The 19,920-nt window shown below is 40.8% G+C and overlaps 1 protein-coding gene across 1 annotated transcript; it reads right to left on the bottom strand.

Moving 5' to 3' along the window:
• Positions 1–447: 447 nt before the first annotated feature.
• Positions 448–16,409, bottom strand: enc1 (ectodermal-neural cortex 1). Its single transcript, XM_033647119.2, has 3 exons — positions 16,085–16,409; positions 7,116–8,931; positions 448–2,309 (listed from the first exon to the last, which is right to left on the bottom strand). Exons 1-2 carry the CDS (start codon positions 16,289–16,291, stop codon positions 7,150–7,152), a joined length of 1,989 nt encoding a protein of 662 aa, XP_033503010.1. The 5' UTR covers positions 16,292–16,409; the 3' UTR covers positions 448–2,309; positions 7,116–7,149.
• Positions 16,410–19,920: the final 3,511 nt, after the last annotated feature.

Here is a 19,920-nt window from a genome sequence, read left to right on the forward strand (position 1 = left end):
TTACATTATCATCAACCCAATTTTCTGATGTCATATTGACACCTGGTGACATCAGAGGGTGCAGTCCATTGATTTAAGAGAGAATTGTCACTCTTGGTCTTCAATGCACAAACCCGCTGTCTTTAAATATCCAATCGACTGTGACTGTAAACACTCCAGCCTGTTATTTTTCTTTTTTAAAATGTTGGCATGCAACTCTATTCCATGGACGATCAGGAAGGTGCAGACTTTCCTCTGCATCGCCTGAGAAGAGGAAATACAGAGCTGGTTGGAGCACTGACGCAGCTATTACTATTGTGTAACAACCCCACCTACATTTAAGAGTAGCCTCTGCGGTGGAAACACTAAACAGACCTAGGATTTAGGTACATGTCTGCACAGGTTACATACTGGTTCTTAGGGTACTGTACCGAAAGTGTTTGGTGGAAACGCGGTGTTAAGACATTCTTTCTTTTTGGTCTTTAGGAACTTGCAATGTTTTTTTTCTTCTATTTTTTGTGCATCATTGACACTATGGTGAAAAGCACTGCGGTGTCTGCCCTTATCAATGCACAGCTTACCGGATTCAACTCTCTCTCAACCTAATGGTGAAGAAGACTGAGTTTAAGCCCCAAAGAAGAGCCAAGTTAGCACATGTGACAGTCCTCCAGCTGTCTCAAGGACAGCTGCAAAGACTGTCGCATTCTTTAACCATGTCAGGGTTAGTTACTGGGTCACACACTGCACCATTTGTAGCAGCCTTATCTGTTTTATAGTTTATATATCTTCTTGTTTTGTTGGTACAGGTTGGGCCCCAATGGGACCATTTAAGACAAGTTTGGACCCTGGTTAGAGCTTAAACCTAACAGAAGTAAAAAATGAAAACCCCATTCAGTCTTCTTATTTGGGCAGTGACCCTGTGGCCTAAACTGCGTCACACCATCAGTAATGTGAGACATTCTCCCTCTCCCATCCACACTCTGTGTCTCTTTTCAAAGAAGTTCCTCCTGGGAAAGACTGAATTGTGCAAAATGCAGCCCAACTGAGATCAAATAAAACACAAACACCTGGCCATGCATGACATAACCTGAACATACATTCACATAAGAATGCAGGCAGAGAAGAAATAAATAGGATTAAACATATTAACATAACAGAGTAATCATTGTCATATAAATTAAGACTACATTGCAGTGAGTTTAAAAAGAAACAGATTAATTCTCAGTTTAGGTTAAGGTGACAAGATTTCTGGGACCACAGAGAAGAGTTCATGCCAGTTTTACTGAATCACTATGAGTGGACATGCTCTAGAAAGGGTTCAGCTATGACTCAGCAAGCGAACTGCCGCTTTCATCAGAACATCAGAAGCACAGACGGTCTTTTACAGCAATAAGTGTACAGCTGAATGTGACAGTGTTCTTTCTGAAGCGCTGAATCCAAACACTGAATACCACCCCTGTGTACAGTGGGCCAGTTAACCAGCGCTCAACGTATAGCTGCGAAACAGCAAACATGTAAGGTCGTGACCCCGAGGCACCTTGACCCCCGTCGTGCATGCACAGATCCCCTCCGTCCTCCTCAACCTCAGCTGGTGTTGGTCGTCAACACCTGGTGGCTTGCAGTGACAGCAAACTGCTTCATAAGAGGAACACTCGGGAGGTTTGTTTGTGTCAGTGCTGTTAGAAGCATGTCTTTGAAAGAAGAAGAAAAAACATACAAGGGGCCAAACAAAAGAGCTTATTAGAGAAGAGAAGGGGGAGATTTGCTCCTTCATTGTGCCTTTTATAAATCAGTTATATTCAGTCGAACTGTTCTTTAGCACACCAATCATTGCATTCTCCCTCCCTCAGTCTAAATAGAACATCCATCATGCTATACAGTGCAGCCTTGATGAAAAGAGCATTTTTTTCTTCTTTTTTTATCACAGAGAAAAACATCAATACAGATCCTCACAAGCCTGTCAAGACTAAATGGGGGAAAATACAGGTTGTGTGATATGTTTGCAGTCCTCTTATGGCAGCATGAAAGCACGAGCCTGATATGACTGATGTACACAAGGTTGGAAGTTTGTACCTCACATAACAAGCAGCAGTTTGTTTGGTTTGTTTGCGTGAACTACTGCACCGCACGCCTCAGCTTCTGTCTCGGAAACCAGAGATGCCGTCATTCCAGTAAAGTGTCCAGCTTTGTCCAGTTTCTGCTTTCTGCATCTTTGCAACATCAAGATGAATGCGGGTGTCTGTACATCACTGCTCAGTGTCTCTTTTAAAGGAAGATAATGTGTGCTTGTTCACAGTTGGAGTCCAGTAGATGATGCAAAATAGGGAAATCTGAGGGAGACAAAAGAATAACTCGTTAAACGGGTATATAAGATGCCTGAGAGCAAAAAACGCTAAACAGTTTAAAGGTGACTTTTTAATTATTCAAAGTACAAAGTAGGCCCGAAAACAGATAATTATGCATATCTAGGAAAACAAGGCTCAGGCATAAAGATCGTGGATAACCTCACAACCCTCTTCAAGTTTTAGTTCCTGCTTTCTTACTTTTCATTGTAAAAGTATTGCCCTTGTATCCACTCTGTATCTCCTGCTAGACTAATACATTTGTTGAATCCACCTACTCTGTTTCCTCAGCGCAGTCCTTCGCCAAACTTCTTATCGCGCCCTCAGCCCACTACACTTTGCACATCTGAATGTGTTTTACTCTCAGAATTTCACCCTGACCTTTCCGTTTTTAAAGCTGAATATGTACTTATCGGTACGGCATGGAGTCCTACAAGCTTGGCAGCCCTCTATAGGTCCAATGTGAAAGTATTATCATCAGCTTTCTCTGTTTGGACGTGGGTCCTTTCCCTTGCTGTTGCTGCCAGAGGACGTACTTGTGATGAGTGAGTAAGTAAACCTTGAAGAGCACTTTCCACCCAGTAGCAGTTTGGGTAGGATATAAATGTTTTGTTGCTGTTGAAGCCTAGATCTGCCTTGAGTTTACAATGATCATCACTTATAACTTTACCTGAAATCCAGAAACCTGGCTAAGCACTGGATTCCAGTTACTATAATGTTAGCATTTACCTAAATGCATGTATGAATTTATTTATCACTCTCTCTCTCACACTTACACTTTGCAAACATTACAGAAAATGTTTTTAGGGAACAGTTTGGCATTTTGGGAAATGCGATAATTCGATTCTAGCCGAGATTTAGATGAAAAGATTGATACCACTCTCATGTTCGTACCTTAAATATGAAGCGACAGCCAGCAGTCGGATAACTTAGCATAAAGACGGGAAATAAGCATGTATGTTTCAAGAGAACTGGATGCAATGTGGAGGCAAGTCTACGTTCATTCCTATGAAAGTTGCTCAGTGGTGCATGAAGCATAAAAAGGTCCACTTCCTGGATGTAAAACTACCAAGATCTTCCGCATCATTGGGCCCAAACTTTGCCAGCCGAGCAGGTAACCTCTGCCAGTCAAAGTGGCTACTTCCAGTTTAGCGCTCCGTTAACTTGAATGTGGGTAAAATTATTTAAATGTGCAGCTCTGCTAGACTTTCCAAGTGTTACCTGACCAAACTGATTAAATCCCGATAGTGAAAGAAGTAATTTTGGACTGTAGTGACACACAAAAAAAACGTTTCTTTCTCAGTGTACGTCTATGGGAAAATGATTTTTTGGGCCAAATGGCATTACAAGATGGACCTGAACATTGGGGTTGAAAAATAAAGCCAACCCTCAAGTGCCAAAAACTGCAGTTCCTTGAATGGCCACTTGAGGCTGGCTCCAAAAGCCAGTCAATCCCCATCGACCCTCATGTTAAAATGGTACAAAAAACTGTTTTGATCTCTATAGCTAATTTCTCCATTCATTACGCATAATTTAAGACGTGGCTGCTTTGAGTGACAGGCTGCGAGACATCATCTTGGGTTCCCAATCCGATCCACCCCTCCCTCCACCAAATATGGTCATTTCTGGCTCCAAATAGTGACATCCTAAATGCAGAACTTGAGTCTTTGAAACGGGAGTCCACAAACCAGTGGTGACGTCATGGTAGCTACGTCCATTATTTTAATGATTTTGGGGGGGGGGGGGGGGGGTAACTGGATGTTGGCTGCAGGTTCATATTTAGCTGCTGTCAGAGTTGTATTGATCTTCTCAGCAAGAAAGCAAATAATCAAATTTACCAAAATGTCAAATTAACCCCATAACACTGAGCACGTCATAGACTATACTTTATTCTTTTAACTGGAAACCATTTATACTGCCATGGGAACTGGAAACCAAATGAGGCTGATCAGGTTACTTCAGTGTATGTAATGACTGACTCATTTGTTGTGATGCCACATTTAGTCACATTCCCGGATTATCTGCAAAACATACTTTATGTGGTCATGCTGTATTGATATGGGGATATTACACACATACTTGTAATTGTTATATTCTTATACAGCTTAACAGTTACATTTCCTTGATGGCCTCGATGCTGCATCTCAGTTCAATTTCTTAGACCATTCTAGCTGAGTAAAGTACAACAATGAATGTCTGTATTTGATTTATGTTACTTTTTTGTGTGTAAGAACCTTGTAAATATCTAAAATCACCAAAAGTCATCCTGAAAATATGGCTACATTTTCAGCATAAAGGAAGTCAGTCAAAACTACTGCAATATTTGATTTTGTCAGTACCATTCATCTCTACTAAAAGCTTTCCAAGGGAAAAAAATCTAAAAAGAAGGAACCTCAGACAAGTCAGAATTGTTCCCTTGGGAAAAACTGAGAGAGAACTTCTTCTTTCTCTCACAGCTACAGTCTCCTTCTGTGAGGTCTAACATACTTCCTTCCCTTTCATTCCTAAATAGTCAGCCTTCTTTTCCATTCCTCCACATTTCGTCTTTTCACCGTGTTCAGTGAGTAGACTGTCAGTTGCCATGACAGGCAGGCGCACCAAAAAACAAATTCTGTATTAAATTAGTGGCAGGATTATATCCTTCACTGAGCACTGTGTTACATTGGCTTAGAGATAGTTCAAACCTTCAGTCTAGTCCTTCCTTTTCAGAGATGAGTCACTGAAAAGAAAGCGAATAATAAGTCTTAACAAATATTTCATCCTGCTGAGAGGACGAACATCACAGTACCGCAGCAGTGAAGCTGCTCTGAGCTGCTTCCTGGCATTATCAAATGGGAAACTGTGCTCTGCTGGACAGCTGGGGAGTCACTCTACTTCTCTCCTTGGCTTTCTCAAGAGCTGAGGGCCCACAGCCATTTCAATAAATACAGCAAAATGAAAAGGACTGCCTGCATGGGTATGTGTGGGGGCATCAGTGTAGGGTGTAGCAATTGTGTGATGTGATGTGATGGTGAGCTTGCAGTGGGCAGAAAGATCAGCTTTGCTGACTACCCATGCTCCACATACGTCTGGCCTGTTTATCGTTAGAGCAGGAGAGCAGGGTTAGAATGAGGTAAAGAAGATATAGATGGAAGCAGAGGCCGAGTTCAACAGGAAGTTTTCAGAGCAAGACCACCACTATCAAGAATGATGTGTGTCTGACTGCGCAGAGGGGTAGGGGGGTTGGTGCGGGTGGGAATCCTCTCTAGCCCTACAACTCTCCCTCCTCACTTCCCCTGCTGCCACTTCTCTCAGCCACCTCCACTTGTGACTCGTGATGAATGGTTTCCGACACTGCGTGAGTTGCTGGCTGCCTTCCCTCTCACCCTGCGTAAAGACCATAACCTCGTCAAAGGAAGGCGACTGAGAGTGGATTAGCCTCGCCGGGGTGTTGTAGCCTGCTGGTGTGTGGCTTGTCTAATTGGCAAACCCCCACAGGAGCAATAAAAGTATCCTATTCTCTTTCAATTACCCTCTCTGTCCTTCAGCCCATCCCCACAGCCACATAACTCACTTAACTAACACACACAAGCCCCTATCACCCCCCCCCCACCAATACCACCCTACCCTCCCTCCTCTGTTCTTCTGAGAAGACTCTACTTATCCTGCCAGTATTTGTCTTACTCTGAAAATCTGAAAGTCTGAGACTCCACAAATACGTATCAGAACCAGATCAATACTTTGTATCACAGATTGTCAGTATGGTCATAAAGTATGTTGACAGATTTGCAAATATAAATTGCAGTACATTATGTTTTATCGGTTGCATTTTCTATATTTCTTAACCTCTTTATCTCTGTATCTTTGCCAGATTTTGAAGCATCACTGCCAAAATGATTTTATGTGAAGTGCCTGTGTGAAAATGGAATGTCAGCCAATTAACAGTTATATATATATATATATATATATATATATATATGTATATACATAGTTTTATATATATATATATATATATATATATATATATATATGTGTGTGTGTGTGTGTGTGTGTGTTAAACTTGCCAAAAATAATCAAATACCCGATATGGCATTTCTCTCTTTCAGTGTTGTCAGGCTCACTATCAATCTTAATGCATTCTTTTTCCTTGTCAAAATCTGTTGCCTACATTACCCACAGTGCAACCTGACTGCCAACAGTTTGGTCAGGCATTTGAACATGTTATGCTAGTGTCAACTATTTTTGCCTTGAGCTGTGCACCTCAAGCAGAGATCAGGAGCAGGTTACAGAGGGAGATTTTTTTCATTTTCAAACATCGCTGCAATGATTAGTTGATTAGTCGATTAGTCGATCAAAAGGAAGTTGAATGCAACTATTTTAATATTTGATTAATCGTTTCAGTCATTTTTTAAGCAAACATTAGCTGGTTCCTGCTTCTTAAATGTGAGAATTTGCTGCTTTTCTTTCTCATTTATGATAGTAAATGAAGAGTCTTTGGGATTTGGACTGTTTGTGGATAAAAGAAGCAAACTGAAGAAGTCACTATGGGTTCTGGGAAATTATGATAAGCATATTTGATAATTTTTTTGACATTTCATAGACTACACAATTAATTGATTAACTGAAAAAAATCAGCAGATTAATCTGATTAAAAAATAAATTGGTCGCAGCCTTATTTTCAAACTTGTAGTCTTAATTCCCAACTTTGTACAACTTCTTCCACATATGCAGTAGACCTGAAAACGGACTTCGATGTGTAAAATCGTAAAATCGGTGGAGTTCCCCTTATAAAGAGACATGAGAGGTCAAACCTACCTCATGGAAAGTGTGTAGGTAGAAGGTTTGGGGCTCAAGCAGGCAAATGTTTCCAGGTGCTGACGAAAGCAGTAGGAATGAGCGAGTATGGCACAGTAGTGATGCTGTTCCAAGCATCCAGTGTGGGGTCATAGCAGTCAAGAGTTTTACACCGCTGCGTGCCAAAGTACCCGCCAACCACATACAGTTTGTTCCCCGACGCCACAGCCTGGCAGCTCATTCGCTTGGCTGTCACATCCCCCACTTTAGTCCACTGGTAGCTCTCGCTGCTGAACTTATAAGCTGAGCATGCTGAGAACTCTGTATCCCCGCCCATGACAAAGATCTGGTTTCCCAGCACAGCAGCGGCTGTGTAGCGCCACGGCTGCGGGCAGGATGCGGGCACAGACCATCGGTTCTCCTGCGGATCATAGCACTGCACCTTCGGCAGCTTGTCGTGGGTCACACTGGTTCCTCCAAATGCAAAGAGCTTGAGCTTGACGCTGACCACTGCTGCATTGCTCACACCCTCTCTCAAAGGAGCCACCATGGTCCACTTGTTTGCCACTGGGTCAAACTGCTCCACCTGTTTGAGTGATACAGACGGAGAGGCTGGGAGGCAGCCAGTTGCTGCTGTGTGACCTCCTACCACGTAGAGGCAGTGTTTCAGCTCCGCAGAGCCATGGCCAAACCTGGCAATAAGCATGGGTGCCGCCTTCGACCATTCCTCGTGGACGGTGTCATAGACCCACACATCTTTGGACACACCATTCTCTGAGCCTCTCCCACCAGTGATGTATACCTTACAGCCGATAGCGCAGGCGCTGAACTCCTTCCTGGGACTGGGAATGTCGGCCTTGGGGATGATCTCTTTGGCTTTCTGGTCCACCAGGTACAACTTGTCACACATGAACGTCTGCCCTCCCAGCAGAAAGAGGGCATGGCTGGTCTTTCTTGGCCGAGCACATGGGCTGTTAACGACGCCATCATTCTGCAGGATCTTCAGCTTACAACGGATAGCTTCATCCACCAGTTCCTTGCTCTTGGGTTGGGCGTTGATCAGCTCTTCGGTAGAAACATTCTCCATCAGAAAGATGGCAGGCAGCAGGGCCAGACGGACCGTTCTCAGGAGCTCTGGAAGGTGGCAGTGCCTCTTTTCCAGGTCATAGTTGATCCAGTTAAGGGCAGCTTCATAAACCAGTCTCTCATCTTCTGTCTCTAGCTCCTCATGTGACAAAAGCTGCACCACCATATCTTTGGGCAGTTGGAGGAAGTCCTCTGTCTTGCAAATAGCTGGAAAGTTGCTGAGGCACATACCCCAGGAGAGCTCTGACAGCTTGGTGCACTGGTGAGCATCAGACAGCAACAGCATGCCAAGGCAGTTAGATGGGTGAAGGTTTCTCTCCAGGAATTCAGCACAAGCATCCCGGATGTCCTGAAACTCCAGCATGTCCCCAGCCTCCAAAAGCGACTCTGCGTTCTCCTCGTTAATGACTACACGTGACGAGTACGCGTAATCCAGCAGGAGCTCTAAAACCTCGGGGTGGATGGAGTCACGGAAGTCGACCTCGCTAGCCTGGCTCTCCCTCAGTCCGCCACTGAACATGGCCTCAAAGTAACGGCTGCAGGCGGCCAGCACGGCACGATGGCAGGGGAAGGAGCGGCTACCGGCATGAAGCAGGACATCTGTGAAAAGCCGTTGCTGTCGCAGTGAGTTGAGGTGCATGAGGACGCTGTCAGCATAGGAGGACTTGTGGAACAGGTAGATGTTCATTGAGCCAGTGCTGGCTCGTGATTTCCGGTTCTCATGGACGCACACGGACATTTTCATTGAATCCTGAAAAAGAAAAGACAAGAAGAGTCTCTTTTTAATGCATTTCAAATTGAAAGTCCATCATTATACAAGGTTCTGCAATGTTTCGTAGAGGAAACAGTCGGTGAGTCACAGTGCAGGTGGATTTTTGTTTATGCATTTTTGTCTTCTAATTTGCATCCATGAGTGATTCATGGTGTATTTCAGTCCATAAATTCATAATCATCTACAACATTTTTCTGCTTGAAGTTCCTAACATCATAAAGCTGAGACAGCCATCAAAAGAGGCATTCTCACTGTGACTCAAAGTGAACAGCCCAATCCCCCCCTCAACATCAACTAAAGAATTTCAAATAGTTTTGAAATTCAATAAAAGGGTGCCTTTGATGTGCCAGTAAGACAAGAGAAAGGTCCTCTATTAAAAAATGACTCAATTATATCTGCTAGTTAGAGAACATTTTGTGAGAAGACCCAAGAGTTAAGCATCATAGTAATGAGCTTCCTGTAAAGAGGAGGCAGGCTTCCAGCCTGTTGCTGTCAAGACAGTATAAGGAAAGAAATTAGGTCATTACTGTTACAAGATTTTATCTTCTATCATTTAATACATCTAAATTAAATGAAGACAAAGTAATATGGTGTGCCTGATGGTTTGCTTTTTAAAAGGACAGTTAACCCCAAAATCAAAAATACATATTTTTCCTTGTTCCTGTAGTGCTATTTATCAGTCTAGATTGTTTCGGTGTGAGTTGCTGAGTGTTGGAGATAATGGCCGTAGAGATGTCTCCCTTCTCTCCAGTATAATGAAACTAGATGACACTCGCGCCAAAAAATACCTTCAACAAAATCCAACAGCAATGTCTCTTTCCAGAAATCATGACCTGGTTAGTCAAGATAATCCACAGATCTTGTTGTGAGCAGTTTCACATAGAAACTTTTTTCTTCCTGCCAAACTACACCCCCCAAACCGTATCCCTGCACAGAAGGAAGCGTGTATCTACGCATTGACAAGAGGCTTGTGCTTGTGATAGTGCAAGATTTTCATGGCGTCCTTTGTGGCTGATCTGTAACGTTGGCTAGCTCAATGGTGCTAAGTGAGCCAGCAATAGATGCATGCTTCCTTTTGCACTGTAATACAATTGGCAGGTATAGTTCAGTGGAAAGAAAGTAGTTCCTACATGAAACTGCTCACAACAAGGTCTATTGATTATCTTGAGGAACCAGGTCATGATTTCTGGAAAGAGACATTGCTGTTATAATGTATTTTTTGGCACTTTGAGCAAGTGCCATCTAGTGTCATTAACCTGGAGAGAAGGCAGACATCTCTATAGGTGATATCTTCACACTCGGCAACTCACATCAGAACAATCTACATTGATATGTAGCACAACAGGAAAGAGGGGTGAATTGTCCCTTTAAATTGCATTCTCAGCCCAGACTACTGAATAGACAATCACTGTGATATTTTGCAGCTCTTGCATCCATAATATGATGAATGATGTGCATTTTTTAGTGAGACTGCAGTCCTTCCCAAGAGATAGAGAGACATTAAGCAAGAGATCCAGTGATTACAAGTTGCAAAACAGCATACGCCTGGGAGTTATGAAGGTCAAGTAGATAACAATTGTCTTCTCACAGAGACCACGAGGCTTTTCTGCTTTCAACCCCTAGCAGCACTAATCCCCCTCTTTTAAAGATACCATGATTTACAAGTAAGAGTCCCTTTGCAGGGCTCTTAAAGAAAACAGGAAAGAAAGAGACAGCAGGACTCTATTTAAGCCTCTGAGAAATGCACAGAATTTACTCCACACCCCTCCAGAAAGTCCCAGCTCCCATCTTCACTGTCCTTGCCCTGTCCTCGCTCAGAGCTCACATTCATTCCACCCAATTTCTCGACGTGTCAAGTGCCTCCTGCACTCTGTTTCCAGAGGTACTGAGACCCTGTCGGACCTAGAAAATCCACAGCTGTCAGAGTCTTTGACCAGACATTTTAGATTGGTCTCTCAAAAATAATTTAAGGAGTGATAGAAGACAGCTTTTAAGAGTAAACCTTGAGACCAATTTTATTTAATTAAACTAATTAAAGCTAAAATCTGTCTTTTGAGTATAAAAACATGAATGAATGGGTTGTAGCACGTTTGTAGTTTCTCTCACTGACAGCAAACAGCTGTGTATTTGTCTATATTTTTTGCGGGGAAGAACTATGAGCATTTTGATACTTTTTTCTTTTCCAACATGAAAGCTTGGCACAGTTGTAATCCATTGTAACTGACTGGAGTCCAGCTGACCACAGCAGCCATTGTTTCTCTGTCAGTGAGAATATGTTTTACAAATCTGCAGGTGGTGCATGTTTGATTCTCAAAAGAAAGATTTTGGTAAATTACCACTTCAAGACCTGAAGAGTTCAAAAGTTCCCCAGTGTCAAAAATGATTCCTCTACAACCAGAGACAAGACGACAGTTTCCATTTTCCTTAAGTTGCATCATCTGCAGTTTCATGAATAGACAATCAGGTGTGAACCCAGCTTATACAAATGAAAGTCCAATGTGGCTTTCTGATGAACTGTGTCACTCAAGCCTCAGGCTTCGACAGAACAGTATTGCTTCTTGTTAAAACTTCCCGAGACATGATTGAATTCCAGTTAAACTAACTCCCCAAACCAGCTGCTACCCAGACAACCAGGTTGGCTGTTTTGATGCAGCTGTCAATGGGGAAAACACAACCTGTGTGAGCATAAGGTATTTAAACGACTTGCACTGCGTTCCAAGCTAAGCCTTCAAAACAGGAAACTGAAACCAGATGAGAAAGCTTGCAAGGATGGGAGATAACCTACTGTCATGCTATGTGATCCACACTGAGTGGAAAATACTTATGCGACTGCTTCATAAACAAACTGTGTTAATTTGTTTTCAGGTACTTTTTGTTTCATGTTTTTAGCCATGTTAGCAACATGGATTGTTTGGAATTTAGTCCAGGAATTCATGGTGCCCAGAGGATGACCGTGATTCCTGGACTTTTTGTCTGGTGCCATCATGAGGTTACTGTTTGGGGGTTTGAATGAAGTATCTCAACAACTATTGTATGGATTGCCATTAAATTTAGTCCAGATATTCATGTCCTCCTCAGGATAAATTATCACTTTGATGATCCTCTAAATTTTCATATAGCACCATCGTCAGGTCAAATACATTGCTTTGTGACCAGATACTTGCTAAATTAATGAAATTCCCATCACCTTTTGTTGTAGGCCCACTTTGTGTTTAGCACTAATTAGCTAATCCGCTAACATGCTAAACTAAGATGATAAACATAGCTTAACATAAGAACATTTGCTGTGCCTGCTGTGCCTAAGTACAGCCTCACAGAGCTGCTAGCATGACTTGTCCTATTCTCAATGACATACTGTAGATAAATCTGCTAAAATAATGAAACTAAAACACTCATATCAATGTGACATGCCTGAAAGAACCAAAAGAATAAGCAGTCACTGTACACTCTTCGTAGTGTATTGAGAGGGGACCTTTATTAACTGTTACAAGGCTGAACAGCATGTTGGACACAGCTCGCTCTCTATTGCTTGCTACAGCACATTCAACAACAGATGAAGAAAGAGACTGGAGATGTTACACTGTAGCAAAGCTAAACATTTCAAGCATCAGCAATGTTACTTCCCAATTGAAAGCTTTATATTCTCGAAATAGCCTGGTCCCAGATAGCTTGCTGTTAGCAAATGACACGTATACTTTAGCATTGCTACAGAACACGGCCATGTCATGGCGGGTGTATTGCTTAGGACTCAAGAAGTGCAGTGTTAAGTGTGAACTTGTGATGAGCACTTCTTAAGCAAGCTGATCTGGAGGCCAAGCAATCGGCTCTTTCCGAACAGACACATTTTGAGCGGGTACTGCTGCAGTAATAATAATAGAAGGAAGACTATTATTTATCACAACTTGATTACATAGAAAACCAACCACAACCTTGGATCGACAGGATTTATTGCACTGACAAAACTGGCAACCCGTCATCTTGTGGCCTCTGGCTCAGCTATAATGAGAATATCTTTGCCTGCTCTTTTACCTGCACGTCACCTCCCACACACACACACAACACACACACACACACATACACACACATAGTGCTGATACTGCACCTCATGTTTTCTAATTGGACGTTGTAAGTGGCTTGATATGAATAAGTGGCTCTAATAAATCAGGCACTTTTCAGTCAGAGGTTTTGCAGATACTTATAATTAGCTTGTTAATATATATAATCTTCAGTAGTCCAGGTCTGAGGCACAGTAGCTGACAGGCAGATAAACACTTCAGTTAATTCGACCGGGACTCAGTAAACAGTTGATAACAAATCAATAGTTGTTTTTATTTTAGATAACACAGTGTGATAATTTTAGTAGGGATAGTGAAAATGCAATGGCTAAAATTAAAAAAAAAAAAAAATTAAAAAACAATTTTACATCACTGAAGGTGTTTTGCTTGCGTAATCCAAATTTTGCATTTAATCAAACAGTAAACAAAGTTGTCCTTAGATGAACGAGCTCACTCATACATACAGCGTATGCAGGAGAGCTGAACAAAGGGAAGTGCAGTAAACCGGATACTTATACTGTTTGCATATTTAAGGATAAAGCCTGGATTACCGACTGAACCTGCAGGTTCTGAAAACCACATGTTCATATATTTGTAATTTAAATGGAAATTTATTACAAGTTTGCTTGCCTCCACCATCTCTCCAGTAAGGATGTTTTATTTCTGTGTGGTAAACCTACTGAATCAAATAACAGCTTGGATGGTATCAGAGTTTAAAATGATAGCTCTTGTAGATTTTGTATTCCAGTTCACCTTGATTATAATAACCACTTTAGACTATTGGCTGTGTGTAATGTAAAAATGTTTTGTGCAAACTACCACAGATCCCTCTGGACATTAATCCAACACATGTAAACACAGATTATTGGGGAAAGATTACTGCAACCCATATAACTTTAATCTTGGTTGTTCACAGTAAACATGGTTACAGTGTGTGTAAAAAGATCCTGAGGGGAGCAAGCTGCTGTAAAATTCCTGACGACTGTCTGAAGCTTATTTTGCTAAAACAATGAATCAATCAGTCAATTGTCAGAAAATAAGTCAGTAATTTGATCATTGGATAACTGTCCTATTGATTTTATTCAACATTCACTGATTCCATCTTTTTAAACTTGAGGCTTTGCAGCTTATATTGGTCTGTGAATGTAGACTGAATAAAATCAAGCACGTTTTTCTCAACCATCGAGGAAAACTTAAAAACTTTTGACAACTATGAACCAGCTGGTTGTCACCGACTGTCAGTCTTATTTCTGCTCTAAATGAGAACAAACAAATGGTTTATGATCTTGCCTGAGGAAAGGTAATAAACACTTGGCTGCCTCCCCTGATTTACAGCGGATTTTTGAGTATCTGTTTTCTGATGCAGCAAGTAACTGACAATTTGTTTATGTGTACCTAAAGCTACAGTTGGTAACTTTCATAAAAACATTTGAAACTGTCACTATATTCACACAGCACTAAATGGCACGGATAACCTGTAAAAAAAAAAAAAAAAGTAAAAAAAGTCAATTATTTCTTTGCTGACTCTTAATGCCTTGCAGAGCTTCTAATGGCCTTACTGCATGTGAAAGAAAACAACCAATCCTCAGCTCTGAGTGGTTGTTTTGCTAGATTCTACCAAATGCCATTAGAGGAGGAGAAGCACATTTTCCCATTTTCTGTCTTAATCTGTTTATATGTGTCACAAGTTATTTTCATAAAAGTTACCAACTCTATAGCATCAGTAAGCTTGTGTGTTTACTTTGACTTCCACTGGAGATAATTAGGTTTTATGGTGAGAAGTTTGTTACATGACTGTTTATTTAACATAATGAAAGGTTATTTGAATATTTATTGTGAGTACAACTTCACTAAATCCATCAAATAAAAACAAGCAATCGACCAACTGTAGCTGAAACATTAATCTATGAATTGATAGACAGAAAAGTGATCAACTGTTTTAATAACTGATTACTCGTTTGATTGGTTTTCTTAACAAAGATAATTCCTCATTCCAACTTCTAGACTGTTGGTCAGACATAAGCAGTCTGAAGACATCTGTGTGTGCTGTTGGAAGTTGTCATGGGCCAATTGATAATAAATAAATAAATAAATAAATCACCCGATTAAGTGTTAATTGCTAATTAAATGTAGTTGCAGCCCTGAAACTAATTACTAATTAATAATAATAACTATTATCACTATTATTGTTATTTACAATCAGTGCTGATGGTAATGTAACTTGTCCTTGGTCTCGCAGCCTATTTTCTGTGCACTCACACCAGCGTGCCCTGAGAGGATGAAAATATGCCAGCAGTGTGAGAGTGAGCGCTTGGCTGGACGGCTGTGAGAGTTGTCATCCTCATCCCCTCCACAGAAAACAGATCCACAGGCACATGAACAGGAAAGCACATACATGCACACGCCGCCTCTGGACTCCATATCTGAGGCCTGGCTGGCTGCTGGTCTGTTTAAAATCATTGCCAGGTGTTCACAGTCAACCATAGACTCAGGAAGAGGGATTGGTGGGAGAGACTTCAAAAGTAAACACCAGGCTTATATGAGCCAGTTCTGTACATCTGCCACTTGGAAAGAAACAAGATGCAAAACAAGAGGACACAGCAGCAGATACTGCTCTGCATGTGTGCATCAATCTTGATCTCACCCCAGCTGTCCACACAAACACACACACACACACACACAACAAACCAAAAGCTCTGCCACTTAGAAAATAGTTCTCATCACCAAGAAGAGTGTGTCACACCTGATGTCGCCTTTTAAACATGTAAAACATCTCGAGCATGCATGAGAATGCAGGGACAGGATGCCGAGGAGAGCACAAAGGACTGAGAGGAGATCTCATTAAAATAAAGAAATAGTGCAATCAGTATGCTGGGTAAATGATAATCTCACACAATACTGACATAATCAACAACATTATATCTATTAGTCTGTTTTCTGTTGCGCTTTTGTCAGCCACAGCGCCGGAGTTTCCTATCATCAGGTGATCAAAGAGACTCGCTGTTACAATCTAACAATCTGTTGATAAGCCATACTGCTAAATGTGATGTAAGGATGTGATTTATTATTAGATTTACCTCTTTGGGTGAAAGCAGGAGTTCAATTGTGTCCGCAGTATCCCTCGAACATGCCACTTCTGAAAGAGCCACGATGCAAGCCTTGCGCTCGGGGAGTGTAACAACTCCTTGGTTATTCCCGGTCAGGATGAGGCCGTTTCCCTCGGATAAAACACTACAATGATTTGCCTGCAAATTCCGGAAATTATCTATATAAAGGCGACGCATAAAATCAACGGGCTTTAACGTAAAGGATGAGATGTTTGGAGGCGTTCCTCCGGCGCTGCTGCTCTGTTCCTTTGTGACGGTCCTCCTCCTGCGCTCCCAGTCCTCTCTGGCTGAAATCAATGGGTGTGTTTACACTGAGAGAGAGGGGGAGGACCGCCACTGCGCGCAGGAAATGGAGAGAAAGACAGAGAGAATGCAAGGAGAGTTGGTCTCCCAAGGCAGGAGTTTCCTCCCTTCACACACAAACACTTCACAATTTGATTTAGATCCTTATGGTTGAAGTACTTCCGTGAGCTTCTCCATTTTAAACTACTTTATATGCTTACCTCTTCTCCACTATATTTTAAAGGGAAATGTGGTGCTTTCTACTTCAGTACTACTACTTCACTATGCCTATTTGACAACTATAGTTACTAGTTACTCTCAAACAGTGGTGCATAAGAACTCAGATCCTTAATCTAAGTGTAAAATGTAAAATACTCCCTCACAAGCGACAGTCCTGTATTCAAATTCCTTGAAGTATTAGCAGCAAAAGTAGGCTACTAAAAGTATCAATTTAAAGGAGCAGTGTTCAGGATTTAGTGACATCTAGTGGTGAGGATTCTAGATTGCAACCAGCTGAAACTTTTCCAGTGTGCCAAGCATAAACTCTTTCTGTGTTCATTGTTCATGAGGTTTTACTGGGATCTTAATTATTTTCCTCTCATAAACAAACAGACCAGGTGATTAAAACGGGTATGAACAATGAATGAAGCAGTTTCATGTTAAAAATCGCTCAGTGCGTTTACATGCACAGTTAAGTGACTCTTCAGTTACAGTTTGACTAGGCCATTTAATTGGATTACTGTCCTTGTCCCATTGTACAAGCATGCAAGGGGAATCAATTTATTAACCAAAGTATATCCGACTATGCAACAATAAGTGGTGATGCACCCCCTTTTAGCTTGCTAGTATTGGACCTTTTTCCATTGACCTATTACGTCACAGACCAAACGTCATGGTTAGCTAGTGGCAAACTGGTACCATGGACATCTTTGGCTGTCCAGAATTGCACAATTCTGGATGTATATGTCGCCATGTTGTTTCCGGCTTCTTCTTCTGTTATGTATTAAATGCTTTTTGACTTGTGGGTCAAAGCCCAGGGCAGAAACTGCAGAGCATTTGTAGAGCTCCTAGGCCAGTTTGACCAGTTGACTGAATACACGCATGAGTAATACGACTCCCGATCGTATTTTCTTGGTGTGTTTGTTGAACTTTGAGAAATTCAATTTAGAACAATTTCAGTCAGACTAACATGTTAAAATGTATTTTAAAAGTCCAGTTTAAGTTGTACTAACACAATAAATCAGTTTTCTTAAATGTCATGTAAATGTACTCACAGGGGAGTAAAGAAACCAGAAAATATTCAAAATTAAGAATGTGGAATCAGAAAAGTTTGACTTTTTTGTAATTAAAAAAATACTCAAACCAATTATTTGATTATGAAATGAGTTGGTAATTAATTTACTAACTAACTGATTAATAGATTAAACGTTGCAGCTGTAGTGAGAGGCATTTACTGCTGTATCTGGTCAGGATTTTTTTATTTTAACCTGCTTTATATACAGTTTGGTAGTTTAGTGTGGTGGTTCCCAACCTAGGGGTCGGGCCCCTTCCAAAGGGTCACAAGATAACATTTAGGCAATGTTTGTCTAATGACTCAATCATATAGAAATATAACACTACCTGAGGCCATGCTGTAGGATGAGCACTTTTGGTTTTGACACACTTTAATTTTAATATTTATGGAATTTTACTAGAATATTGTATGCATAACTTTTATTTATAATGGAGTATGTTCTTGCTACTTTTACTGCATATGAAAACTCCTTCCACTACTGCTTTTTTGGAGGAAAGAAAATTAACATTATCTCATAGCTCATGTGTACACACTTGATATGAAATGCTGTGTGAAGTAGGTTTGTATATGTGATCATTATCATCCCCATTAATCTCCTTTCTTGTTATTCTTCTATGTGACTTTAAAGGTTGAATATGTGTCATCACTCTAACAACAAATCACAATAAAATTATCTACTCCAGTTTGACTGTTGTTTACACACTGTAAAAATCACTGGGCCAAATATAAAATTGACCCATTTTGGGTTAATGTACCACAGATGCAATTCTGGGTTAACTTCATCATGTAACCATGGATTGTTTTGACCCAGTGTTAGTGTTGTTTTAATGTTATCCTCGGGTCATCTACCCAAATGAAGAGTCTGGGGTTTTGACCATAAGCTCAAGTTTTACCTTAATTGTTACAAATTTATTTTCTGTTTTACAAAACTATGTTCATATGACATTCATAGGATATATGTAACAATCAGTAACAAATGATGTAAGTTTAAACACTTTAGAGTTTGCAACCATATCATATGTTTAGTTTGATACCCCACCCATAGTACAGAATAAGGCTAACACAGAATTGCATTTGATACATTTTGTTCCAATGATTTTTAGAGTGTAACTTTAGGGTTAGGCTGCATTTGTTATTCTTAATCCAGCTAAAAAAAAATATGAGGTAGATTTTAAATCAAAACATGGGATGGATGCATCACTATGGTACAGGAGGTGATGGTCACACTGTTATAGTCCAGGCTATCCAATTATTCCCAACAGGATCCAGCATTGTGATCAGGGTCCAAAAAAAACAACAGCGATACATTTGAAAACAATACCATGTAGAAAATACCATAAAGTTTGACTGAGTCACAGCAAACACACCACTTAACATCACAGGCACAGTATAAATCCTATAGGATTATAAAGACATTGTGGTTTTTGGTTGGGGTAGCTGGGAACAGGAAGTCCAATTATAACCCTGGACATCTTGTGTGAGTCACATCTGTGGTCCCTGTTGACGGGACTTTTGGCTGTGAGTAAATTCTTCACCAGACCCTCGAGGCTATAATGTTATTATTTTGTTTGTTTTCATGCACTCGTGTTGTGGTGATTAGAGCTGTTATGTACTCACATCTGCTTTCTTTTCCCATCAACTGTTTTTATGAGGACAGAAATTACACTATTACTGTAGCTTCATATCAAGGCTAGTACAGCAAAGTGTTCCTTAGAGAGGTGTGTTTTGTTGTGAAGGAAAACTCATTATGGCAGCAAATGTTTCATATATATGACAAGAGAGACATCTAGTGGGCAAAATGTTCCTGGGTCCAATAGTGCCAAAGACAGCACTTGAACAGACAGAGGAAAACAGACTAACACAGTTATGAGAATAAAAAGACACAGAAGATAGTCTATTTGATTATTAACCTTCTTGTCTGGTTGACATTAACTTTACTTCCTCATTGTCTGGGCTCTCACAGACACCACTGCTGTACTGTATGTGTGAAAATAACAATATCTGCAATTCAGCTCCTTTTTTTGTCTCTTTACTCCAACAAGTTTGATGAAGGTGACAAGGTGGCACTGTACTTCATAAGGGCATATATAATGTAACATGGGCTATGCATGAATTAACATATGATGTTTCCATAAAGTCAATTACAGACAAAGAAATACATGTTACGCTGATGTTTATTTGAGCACATTTTGAGTCACTATATTGTATTTGAAAATATGTTGAACCTTTT

The sequence above is a fragment of the Epinephelus lanceolatus genome, chromosome 19 (assembly GCF_041903045.1).
Source record: "Epinephelus lanceolatus isolate andai-2023 chromosome 19, ASM4190304v1, whole genome shotgun sequence".
In the NCBI taxonomy this organism is placed as follows: Eukaryota; Metazoa; Chordata; class Actinopteri; order Perciformes; family Serranidae; genus Epinephelus; species Epinephelus lanceolatus.